At 37.8% G+C, this 13076-nt stretch overlaps 1 protein-coding gene across 1 annotated transcript; it reads right to left on the reverse strand.

Moving 5' to 3' along the window:
* Positions 1 to 293: 293 nt before the first annotated feature.
* LOC145086938 (potassium transporter 11-like) lies at positions 294 to 5944 on the reverse strand. Its single transcript, XM_079024800.1, has 7 exons — positions 5255 to 5944; positions 4421 to 4646; positions 3608 to 3853; positions 3076 to 3126; positions 2562 to 2990; positions 2215 to 2469; positions 294 to 1410 (listed from the first exon to the last, which is right to left on the reverse strand). The coding sequence occupies exons 1-7, from the start codon at positions 5384 to 5386 to the stop codon at positions 353 to 355; spliced, it is 2397 nt and encodes a 798-aa protein (XP_078880926.1). The 5' UTR covers positions 5387 to 5944; the 3' UTR covers positions 294 to 352.
* Positions 5945 to 13076: the final 7132 nt, after the last annotated feature.

Consider the following 13076-nt stretch of genomic DNA (forward strand, 5'->3'; position numbering starts at 1 on the left):
TGGTAAACATATTATACTAATTACTAAACGTGGTTTCAGACTTTCATATTCAGCATATCTTTACAACTTTTAACTCATTAGTCTAAATACTCTATATAAATTTCGAAAACAGCATACTAGAACAAGACAAACGTAGTATAGATTTTGTTCTTTTGGTCTAGCTAGTGATGATAAAGTAATACATTAGAAAAGCTATAATATACAAATATAATAATATATACCACGTTATGTTTATTTTATTCTTGTTACCTTTTGCATTAACATAACAAATACGAAAATAATCAAGTTCAACGTACTAAAACAAGAACTATAATCATAATCATAATCATAATAATAATCCAATTCCCATAATTTACACATAAAACACTTGTCCAACGTTCAAAAGGCTCTCATGAGGAACATTAAAGATGACACTATGCTCTCTGCACATCTTCCTCAAAAACGCATACACATAATCTATACAAATCTTTTTATAAAAAGGCGAATCCCTTCTTGCTCTCACTACAGTATTCCCCATAATATGCACAACTCCAGCATCCCTACAACTTGTCAAAAACTCCATTTCATCAACTTCTGTATGACTACTCACTTGTCCAGATGACATTACAGTAGAACTATTAACATTCACAGGAACAATCGAGTCACACGATGATATCGTGAGGTCCACCACAGAGGAAAACGTGTTCATACTATTTTCAGGTAGCAAAAACTCCTTTGACCTTTGACTTTGAGTTTGATTTTGACCTTGTGTTTGACCGTATAGACTATACTCATCCGAATCACTTCCACCTTCCATCATCGATTCGAGTCTCACAAACATGAACAAATTATCGAAAACTTTCTTCTCAAATTCATCGTCTTTTTTATGCAAATCTTTATATCCATACCTTGCAACACATCTAAACATGTGGAAATTTTTGGGTCCGATTCTTTTCACTAAAAATCTTTCATCCTCGGGAACCGTGTAAACCGGAAGATACTTAACACAAACGAAAACAACAACCGAATGAATCGCGGGTAGATTTGTGATAAAATGTGAGAAGATGTGTGGGACCCCACTTGCGAGTTCAGTGTACACAAGCCCAATTCCGGGAACACGAACAAGGCCCAAACTAGGCCCAAGTCCAAGAATCCATGCCATTGAGATTTTGCTATGCATTTCAAATTCGTATCTTTTCACTGTTCCATAGTGCCAGATGTACATGATGATAAGGAAGATTGCTGCTATGACTAGTGGGACCCACCCTCCTTGATCGATCTTGAAGAGGACAGCTGAGAAGTAGGTTAATTCAATGATGAGAGATAAGGCTGCAAATATTAGGACTAGAAGCCAGTGACATCTCCAGACTAGGAGCATGATTAAGATCATGATGAATGTTGTTGCAAGCATCACTATCACCACTGCTGTTCCTGTTGAGATGGAATAGGAGATGTTAGTTGATGTAGATTTATGTAGTTTTGTGAAATATAGGGACTGTTTTTGTATTTTTGTGAAATGAAAGGACCGTTTTTGTAATTTTGTGAAACATAGGGACTGTTTTTGTAGTTTTTCTATTAGGCAGAGCACAAAACGGAGACCATTTATGTAGTTTTTGGAAAAGGAGGGACCGTTTCTGAAATTTTGTGAAAGAAAGGGACCATTTTGTGAAATAGCCCAGTAAATGTAAGAAAGATAGAATACATGATGTTAATTGATGTAAATTTATGTAGTTTTGTGAAACACAGGTACCAATTCTGTCATTTATCTAAATTTGTGAAACACAGGGACCATTTCTGTAATTTTGTGAAACACAGTGACCGTTTCTGCAATTTTGTGAAAGAAGGGGACCATTTTTGTCGAATAGCCCAGTAAATGTAAGAAAGATAGAATACATGAGGTTAATTGATGTAAATTTATGCAATTTTGTGAAACACAAAGACCATTTTTGTTATTTCGCTATTAGGCAAGGGGACCATTTATGTAAATTTGTGAAACTCAAAGACCATTTCAGTAATTTTGTGAAACACAGGGACTGTTTCTAAAACTTTGTGAAAGAAAGGTACCATTTTGTTAAAATGTTAAATAGCCCGGTGAATGTAACAAAGATAGAATACGCGATGTAAATTGATGAAAATTTTTTAGTTTTGTGAAACACAGGGACCATTTCTGAAATAAAAATTGAAAAATAAGCAAAAAAATACGAAATAAAAATAATAATAATAGTAATTACTGACCATAAGCATTTCCGATTTGGCTTTTATTTTTGAATCCAGCAGTGACAACAATGCAAAGAACCATAAGTATCCAATTGATATCTGGAATATATATTTGACCAAGGAATTTACTCGATGTATGAATCACTTTCACTCTTGGAAAACACCCCAATGCATTCGCTTGCTTTATTATTGAAAATGTTGCAGAAATCGTCGCCTGACTTGCAACAACTGCAGCTAATGTCGCAATCACAAACATCGGCCAATATATACTTTCTACATTTATATATAATTTAATATTCATCAATAAAATTAAAAAACCAATTTGATTTAAATATAATACTAATATTTAATACTGTAAAATGAACCTGGGATTGAGCGATAAAATGCATCGTATACATGTTCCTTGTTTTTCATGAGGTAGGCGGCTTGGCCAGAGTAGGCTAGAAGAAGACAAGGGAATACGACAACTGTGAATGCCAGCTGGATTGCTGACACGGGAAAATGTGCCAGGTCAGCGAATAGTGCTTCGGTTCCGGTTATGCTAAGCATGATTCCTCCGAGTGAAGTCCAACCGTTTTTTCCTCTTCTTTTGAAGTAGCGGAAGATGTATACGGGTGAAAATGCCCGTAATACCCCTATGTCGTATTTCCATATGTTGAAAATTCCAATTCCACCGATTAAAAGAAACCAAAGTAACACTACGGGAGCAAATAGCCATCCGACTTTATCGACACCGTAATGTTGTAAGCTAAATAAGCCGATTAATATCACAACTGCAACAACTATAACAACATCTGCAACAAAGAAACAAGCGAATTGTAAAAAGTAAAAAGTAAAAAGAAAATAAAAAAATCATGGAAAAAAAGAAATGAGATGTACCGTTACTCATCCCGGGGTGGTCTATCTTTATGCCACCGGAAGCCGATAAAACTGGTAAAAAAAATGGATATTTTGTTAATAAATTTAGTCATATTTTAAAGACAAAATTACAAAAATGGTCCATGTGGTTTGCCAAAAGTAATAAAGTCAATCCCTGCTAATTTTTTTTATGCAGATGGCCCTTGTGGTTTGCAAAACTTGCATAGATGGCCCTTTTTACTAACGCCGTTAAGGACTGAATTAGTAAGAGCATTTTCGTCTTTTCAAGTATAAAGGGGCTAGATTTGCAACTTTGGGTAAAACCACAAGGACCATTTTTGTAATTTGTCTTAAAATGATAGAGAATGAGGGGAGGAGGATTCGAACTTGGGTAAACCACAAGGACCGTTTTGTAATTCGGTTAGCTTATTAGCTAGCAGCTAACTTTTTAACCATCAACTAGCTTTTCAGCTATCAACTAGCGAGCCAAACGCAGTGTGTAAAACTTGGGACTTTTTTGGTATTTGTCCTTTTTAAAATTAGATGAGTTTACCTGAAATAGCAGGAGTTAAAATTCCATCTCCTATAGCCATGCAAGTGCCAACTAGGACAAGTAAAAGAAGTGCATTCTTTTTATAAATATTTCCTTCCAACCATCTTCTTGTTTTTGCAGCAAATGACTTCTCATGAATTGTACTTCGGCTATAAGTTGTTAATTCCTCATCCGTTCGATGCTGATTTGGAATTGTATTCACTTTTGCATGTCTACAAAGTAGCGAATACAAAGCAAAAGTCCCACCTACATATAAATAAATCACAATTAGTGTTTGCAATAATAAAATGTCAATCTTTCTTAGTATAATTGTGTAATTACATACACCTCACTTGTTATACATGACAAGACATACATAACAATACAAAATAGTACAATACAGAACAGTACATAACAGTACAGTACAAGAAAATATTGAAAAAGTATGTGACAGTACAATACAAAACAGGACGTGACAATACAGTACAGAACAATATAGAAAAGTATGTGACGGTACAAAACAATACAGAACAGTATAAAACAGGACAGACAGTACATAACAATATAGAAAAGTATGTGACAATACAATAATATAACAGTACAAAACAATACAGAACAGTACAAAACAGGACGGGGTTAACTAAGTGGGACAAAAATTGCAATTATTTGTCCTATCTTAAAAACTGGAATAAGGTAAGAAAAAAGATTCGCACTGAATCTCTTACGAGTGCAAAAGACATGAATACCCTCCTTATCATCTAAAATAGACATGGAAAGCTTGTTGAGTCTTGAAGTGTATAACAAATGAGGGGATAAGGAAGAAAAAATATGTACCTTGACCATTGTCATTTGCACGACACACGATGAAAACGTATTTGATGAGTGGCACAAGGGTAAGAGAGTAAATGATCAAGGAAAGTGCACCAATAATGTCTTCTGTATCATCGATTCCTTTTGGGAAAGTATTGTAAAATACGTATAAAGGAGAAGTTCCTAAATCTCCATAGACAACTCCAAGACTTTGAAATGCAAATCTCAGAAGCAAAATTGCAGAGAACGACTGTGTTCAAGAAAGATTTATGAACTTCATTACTTTACATAAATAATAACATAAAAGATTGAAAGTTGAAACTTTGTCTTTTTTAACTCTTAACAATAGGTCATCATCACATAAAAGATTAAAAAAATCAAGTTTAAAAATAAGAAATTAAGCACACCTCAAATTTTCTTGATTGTTTTAGTCAACCATAATATAAGTTATGATTACATAAACATACAAAAATCACAATCAGGATTTAAATGATTTTAACAATAAATAAATCTCAAAGCCACCAATCAATTACCTTTTCAATAAGTTAATCCCCAATCAAGACAAACAGAGATTGAATTTGGTGAATAGATTACTTTCTTTAAATAAGAAAAAACCCCAATTAAGATGAACACTCACATATAAGGATATAGAATTTGGTGAATGAATTTACTTTCTTGAAATATAATAACCGGAATCAAGTAAAACACACATAAAAGATCGATTTTGAAAGTAAAAGAAAAAGACTTTTAAATATAAAAGAACAACATAAACACATCTGAGAAAAAGGGGAAGAATCAATGAAAACCGATAAACAATTAAACATGAAAGAGATGACCAAAAAGTAGCAAAAAGTTTACCTTTTCTCTATACATGTTTTTTAATCTACCAGCTTCTTCATCCATGGGCTGATCAATCTTCTGCTCTAAAGCCCACATGCCACCTTTCGACTCATCTTCTTCGCTCATATCGACGTCCATATCAGTCGCCATGCCTAAACCTCAAGCTACATACACTTCCTAAAACCTCTTAGTCTGCTCTAGATTCAATCAAACAGCATCAAGAACTAAAAAGTCGAAAAGAACGACAGTTCACCTGATGTGATTCTCAATCAATCGAATAGAATAACACCCACTAAGACAAACACGATTTTATCACTATCCCAAGTGGGGTCAACTGTTCAACATCAAAATTGAAAAAATTCGTCCAATTTGACAACCCACATACGCAATTCAACAAGGGTTTCGATTATCTTTTAGCTCATTAATTCTAAAGGAATGATTTTTGTGCGTTTATCGAATATCTGTCAGTAGATATCAGCCACATAACCGAAGAGGACAAAGGTCCTACACAGGAACAAAAAAACGGGGATGAATGATGGGTATATGACAAAGAAGAACGAAAAGGAGGTTCTGCAGAAACGTGGTTTTTAGTGAAATTGAGGTGAACAATTTTTGTTTTGCTGTTGATCAAGGGAAGCATTTATAAAAAGAGTAAAAGGAATAAAAAGAATAAAAACTCTTGAAGTCGCCCCCATTATTGAGAGAGAGAACACTGAGAAAGAGAGCGATGAGAGAGAAACTTGGTCGCTGTTGCTTTCACTGTTATAAGTTTGCTAACGTCACAGAGGTTTAACTATTCTCCAGGATTTTGACTATTTTATACCAAATTATTAAAATCGTATATACCTTTTTCAAAAATTTTACATTTGGTCTTTATTTTTATTTTTTTTAATATTTGGACCGTCTTTGTAATTTGTTTTTGTTGCGTTTTCGTCTTTGATAAAAGTAAAAATATTATTTTGTCTTTGATATTTTTTTTCAAAATTATTTATTTATATAAATAGATTATTTAATAATTTAAAATTTGGTCACACCCTCACTATTCTTAAACCCTATCCCTTATCCTGTGCCCTAACCCATCCCCCTTAAACAATCATCATTTCTCTACTTTCTTATCTTCTTCCTCCGCCATTTCTTAGCTCTAAGACCTCCATTGAAATTGTTCCCTCTCTCTCCTCTATCTGCCATCGTAGGAACCGTATTTTGAACAAGTCATTGTCTCCTTACTCTCCTCTATTTCTTATCAGATTTTATCGATTGATTTAATCATGTTTTTGTTATCATTTTTCTGCAAATCTATATCAACACACAAACCCCCATTAATGCCAATATCGACATAAAAAAAAAACGAAATATGGAGAAGCATGTCTAAAGAGAGAAGAAGAAGCAATAGTTGAAGGCGGTGAGAAGTGGATCTACCGGACGGGTACGGGGAGATGGATCAGAAGACAAAGCATCTTCGGCAATGTTTATGGCAGACGAGCCTAAAGACGACGGAGAAGCATATCATGAAGAAGAAGAACCGAACAGAACCATCGAAAGTACAGATTCAAGTGGTCTAATGACCTCCTGCTTCAGCTTCTCCTGTAATGGTCGCCAAAGAAGGTAGTGGGTAGAGTGTTTAAGAAGCTGTGAAAAAAGACAGGTGGTTTCGACAGTGGTAGGTGGCTTCTGGCGTTGGTAGGTGGTTGCCAGCAGTGGTGGATGGTATTCGGTAGAGCAATTCACCTTTCAATCTTACTTTTAATAAAGTGACATCCAATCCAATAATCCTTTTTATAGCCTCTGTTCCATCCATCCTCTAGTGCTTTATAACATATGTAGAATCTATGAAAATAAAATAGTTTCCATCGTGGTTTATAAGAATGCCTACATGCCCAATAGATCTAGGATTAGATCTCCTTATATCATGAGTATAATGCTACAACCTCACATAATGGTTATGTTGCCGTATCTCACCAAGAATACATTAAAAGGGTAAAGGATCGTCAACCAAAAAGAACCCTGATCAAGGATTATCACCTGGACGAGCGCTAGACACGAGCCATCGCCCAAGAACGCGTACGCATCCCAACATTCCACTAATTAGAGACAACCCACCAGAAATGAGGCCCATGTCTCCCACTGGACAGAAAAGTACTTCCGGCTCCCACAGAGACAAGGATAGTGCTCTGAATCTCGCCTCCCAAGAACGTTGCACCAACAGCAAACAACCATGTACAGGGCACGTCCCACCAATGAAAAACCTCAACGATCTACAGGACCTGAAAAGGTAAAGGATATTGTCGGGGATCTGTTCCCCCAAACACAGGTATAAAAAGGTTCCTTCTTTTCCAAAAGAAGGGACCGATAACCTTCTACTTCTCTCCTCCACTTGAATAGACCAGAGCTCTATTCTCTCAAAGGAAAAAAACTAACTCGACCGTCGGGGCTTCGTTATAGGAGACCCTCCCGGACGAAGCCTAACGAATTTATTCTCTTGTACTGTGATCCTCAGGCTTGCTTCTTCAGTCGCCAAATAAGACGGAGCCAGGTCGAAGACATATCACAACAGTCAGCGTCATCCATTGGACGTGTACTTAGTGCTACAAAACCCGATATATGACATTACATGTTTGTGATAGTGAACGCAAGACCTATCTCATCGTAAAATGACGACACCGGCTCCACAAGAGAAGCGCTATCAGCCAACAAACTTGGCCGCTCGACGTCAAGCATGGGGAAGACCTGTGTTGTCACGAAAATTGCATCGAGTACATGACGCTCGTCACTTGCCATTACAGACAACAACATGGCCACATCAGAAATACTACAACAATAGGAAAGAGTGCTCATAATCAACATACCACACAAGAAGCATGCACAACACTAGGCAAACCATGATGTAACAACACTGACCCGAAAAATCCAAAACATCAACTTCTCATTGGAAGACCCGAGACCTCAAGACTAGAATCCCAAAGACCCACTTCTTATAACCGCTTGTATACGTCACAAACAAATCCACCGAGTCTACATAGACAATGGCAACAACACGGACATTCTATACGAACATTGCTTCCGACAACTACCAGAATCATGGAAGGAGGAGTTAAAGCCCCCAGCAGGCAGACCCTTAGTAGGTTTCACAGGACATAGCATGTGGCCTCTCGGAACAATACACCTCCCACTCACGTTAGTCAGCCAAGATGGAAGTGAGAATATGACACAAACCATCGAATTCTCCGTAATACACACTCAACAGAACAAAGCATATTGTTAGGACATCGAACACTCTTCGAGCTGCAAGCATGCCGTCGACAATCCACACCATAGTCAAATTTAGCACGCAGTCAGGATCAGCAAATATCGTCGCCAGCACCCCGCATAGGCTAACGTGCCACCATATCGCCATGACACCAAACCTGGTCAGAGCCCCAATAAGTCCAAAGCACCATAAAAGCACGTAATACATAGTGGCCACCCCGGACAAAGGCTATCACTAAGTCCATATGTGCCAGGAAGATGAGGAAAAGTTAGCTTTCCGCACTGACCGGGGCACGTTCTATTACCAGAAAACTCCTTTTGGCCTTAAAAAATGTTGGCGCGGCATACCAATGCCTGATGGACAAAGACTTCACATAACAGATTGGGAAAAAAGTAGAGGTATATGTCGATGACATGGTCATTAAAAGCCGCAACGAAATAACATTACCCCGAGATATCGAGGAGACCCTCCAGACCCTGGTGCAGGCATAGGCAAAACTTAACCTGGGAAAATGCAAGGTGGAAGAGGGTCGATTCCTAGGCTACCAGATAATCAAATAGGGGGTTGCACCAAACCAGGCCAAGATCCAGGAATTTATCGACTCCATGGCCCCACACAACATAAAAAGGGTCTAGGAAATCAACAAAAGTTTGACAACGCTAGGCAGATTTATAGCTAGATCAGCGGAAAAGGCTCTACCACTTTTTCATACCCTGAAAGGGTGTGCTGAAAAAAACCACTTCACATAGACAAAAGAGGCTGACACGGCCCTCCAACACCTAAAGGAGGCTCTTCGTCAGCTACCAACAATGGCAAGCCCTCTGCCAGGTGAAACTCTACAAGTATACATCGTGAGCACAGTCTGAAGCCAAAAAATCAACATTTAAGTCCTTAATCCATTAAGCTTTAAACTCTAACTTTCAAGAAGGTCTTATAACTCCATAATACACTTGAAAGTCGATGCTTTAAGACATATATGTTTAATACTTATCTAGATCTCATTTGGGTCAAAAATTGAAGAAAAGGACATCCAATTTTCATGTAAGGTTCCAAAACCCAACCATACACTAGATCTAAACTCCATAATGATGGGTTTGTCAAAAAAGAACTTTCCTATGTGCACATGGAAACCCTAATATTTGGATCTAGGTTTCTCTATTGTACATGCAATTCATCCAAGATTTATAACCCTAGATCTAGTATACAAATTACAAAACTAATGTAACTAATGAGATCTAGATGATTACCTCTTCAAGAACTCTTGATGTTTCTTCTTCCTTGAGCTTAGAGTCACAAATGTAACGCCTCTAATGGCTTATAGACACCAACAAGCAAGAGGGTAGTATTTGAGATAGGGAGGAGGCACACAAAGTCGGCTCTAGGGTTCTAAGACCAGTGGCCAAAAACTGCATGCATAGGGTCCTATTTATACTGTGGGCAGCTTGGGTTTCAGTCAAAACCCTAATGGACAACTTAAACCCTAAGCAACCCATGGAACCTTCTGGAATACAGGCCATGGACGAAAATATGATGGGCTCCCATCATAATTTCGTTCACCCCTATAATCCATTAGGTCTCCCAGCCTAAAATCCAACTATCACACATTTGACAGTTTAAGTCCTCTTTATTCAATTAATCTCTTTTAGTCACCAAAATAATTTCTAATTAATTTATGACTAATATTAATTAAATAATATGATTTCACTTTTAATATATTATTTTTATAATATATTAATAAACCATAATATCCTCTCTCTCTCTCTCTCTCTAAAAATCACCCTGTCAAGTTGCTATGGTGAAGGCAACCCAAAAGGACCATGCACAACCGGGTCAAGTACTTACCAAATATAGTTACGGGCTTAGACACTAATCCAATAGTCTCCCACTTGGATAAGTCTAGTAACTACAAATGTCAGCACAATCCGATTAGCAATCATAGCTCTCAAAGATGCTGTCAAACTCTTATCTTATCAGTAACCTGTCCTTTAGATAAGAGATCGTATAGTCCTCCATTCTAGATACCGTGCGGAAAATTACATGGAACATAGTCATACTTATTGTCCAGCAGTTTGTTTCTCGATCTCTGATTTGTTTGACATAGAACTTAATTGAACACATCAATTCAGTCCTGACCGAGCCCAACACATAAGTCAAACCAAATCATCGAGAGGCCCTGATATCGCTTTTACCCTCTTAGAATAAAAGAAACAGATAAACTTCAACTTATATGCATTTATTATCCACTAACCAAATCATACACAACAATGCGTTTTATAACATCAAGTTACTGATGCGTTTACGCATTATCAATGCATAACCAACTAGCAAACAATAAACCATATATCTAGGTTTGAAGACCATATGATATTATCGTCTTGTGATCACTCAAGATAAATTCCATGAAGTGGTTCCAGCAAGCGTGGGTTTATTCCAATGCTCAAATCAAACTCATAAGCACTCATGAACGTTGTAGCAAACTTTTTCTATGTCTAATATGTTTTAGACAATCTACACACCAATTCATGATAGTCTTCATTCATACCTACTTCCAACATATGAACGACTATGGACGGTTCGAATAATTCTTATTATTCAGGAAGTCAAAACATGCAAATTGAAACAACAGGTAAACAATTAACATAAGACAGTAACATTACTAATAAATAATACTCTTTTATTTAATCATCAAATGTTAATTACAATTTATCTATTACACGTTTCTAAACTATCTAATCTAAACTAATATCGTCCTTCAGTCGATGCTCCTAGCGTGCTGCAAGTGCTTATCCCTTCGTAAGCGAATCTACTGGGTTATCCTCTGACGATACCCTTTTTACTACGAGGAGTCCTTCTTCCACCCAATGTCAAATAAAGTGATATTTTCTGTCGATATGTCAAGATCTACTGTGATCCCTCGGTTCCTTGGTTAAGACAACCGCTCCTTTATTATCACATAAAATTTCCATGGGCTTTTTTATGGCTGGCATAACTCCAAGGTCTCCAATGAAATTCTTCAACCATATTGCCTCCTTTGAAGCTTCGGTTGCTGCGATGTACTCTGATTCGCACGTTGAATCAGCCATGGGCTCTTGCTTGGAACTTTTCCAAGTCACTGCTCCTTTATTAAGGGTAAAGACCCAGCCCGACTGCGAATGGTAGTTGTCACCGTCAGTCTAAAAATTGGCGTCACTGTACCGTCGCACCTTTAAGTCATCACTTCCACCGAGGACTAGAAACCATTCCTTGGTCCTCCTAAGGCACTTAAGAATGTTCTTGAATGCGGTCCAATGCGCTTTTCCAGGGTTCCCTTGGTATCTGCTGACCATGCTTAAAGCGAAGGCCACATCAGGGCGAGTAAAAGTCATAGCATACATAATCGAGCCAACTAAGGAAGCGTATGGTACTCGGCTCATTTCTTCTATCTCGACTTCGGTACTCGGACTCTGAGTCTTACTCAACTTGGCATTACTTTGAATCGGTAACTCCCCCTTCTTTGAATTCTCCATACTAAAACATTTTAGTACCTTGTCCAAGTAAGTATTCTGACTAAGTCCTATTAGTCTCTTACTTCTGTCTCTCACTATTCTTATTCCCAAAATATAGGAAGCCTCTCCGAGGTCCTTCATAGCGAAGCACTTCCTGAGCCAGGATTTAACCTCCTACAGTGTCGGGATATCGTTTCCTATGAGTAGTATGTCATCGACATACAATACGAGGAAGCTAACTATACTCCCACTGGCTTTGACATATACACATGATTCATCCTCATTTCATAGAAAACCAAACTTTTTGACTTTCTTGTCGAAACAAAGATTCCATCTGCGAGACACTTGCTTAAGTCCATAAATGGACTTCTCAAGCTTGAACACTCTATTGGGATGCTTCGCATTGAAAAAACCATTTGGCCAAGCCATGTAAACATCCTCAGCCAACTTCCTATTAAGGAAAGCGGTTTTGACATCCATCTGCCTTATTTCATAATCATGAAATTCAGCAATGGTCAATATCACCCTAATAGACTTTATCTTGGCAACCGGTGAGAAGGTTTCATCAAAGTCAACTCCGGGAGTTTGAGTGAAACCCTTCGCGACCAATCGCGCCTTATATGTGTGCACATTCCCATCCACGTCAGTATTCTTCTTGAAGATCCATTTGCACCCGACCACCTTACGTCCGGGCACATGGTCAACCAAATTCCAAACTTGGTTTTCATACATGGACTGAATCTCGCTGTCCATCGCCTCTTTCCACTTCGCAGACTTCGGGCCTGCCATGGCATCCTTATAGGTGTTAGGTTCACCCAGATTCACTAGTGTACTATCACTAATGAACGTATCCCCTTCAGTAGTAATATGAAAATCATAAAACAGGGGTTGAACCCTAACTCTATCGGAACGTCTAAGAGGTAAGGGCTCGTCAATCGGTTCAATCGGAGTTTGCTCCTCGGGTTGAGCGCTAGCATTAGAGGTTCCTTCATCGCTCGTCTCCTTAATCTATTCAAGATCGATTTGTATCCTACTGTCCCCTTGGATTATGAGTTCTTGCTCTCGGAAAACCCCTCTCCTCACAACGAAGACAACATTGTCACTCGGT

The sequence above is a fragment of the Lactuca serriola genome, chromosome 2 (genome assembly GCF_051521515.1).
Source record: "Lactuca serriola cultivar US96UC23 chromosome 2, Lser_US96UC23_V15, whole genome shotgun sequence".
Classification (NCBI taxonomy): domain Eukaryota; kingdom Viridiplantae; phylum Streptophyta; class Magnoliopsida; order Asterales; family Asteraceae; genus Lactuca; species Lactuca serriola.

Excerpts from the sequence above, each read along its gene's own strand:
- LOC145086938 (XM_079024800.1), bottom strand. The coding sequence starts at position 5,386 with ATGGCGACTGATATGGACGTCGATATGAGCGAAGAAGATGAGTCGAAA. Across the intron at positions 3,127-3,607 it reads TTTAACTCCTGCTATTTCAG|TTTTATCGGCTTCCGGTGGC; the intron begins GTAAACTCATCT and ends TTTTTTTACCAG. Across the intron at positions 2,470-2,561 it reads ATTTTATCGCTCAATCCCAG|AAAGTATATATTGGCCGATG; the intron begins GTTCATTTTACA and ends ATATAAATGTAG.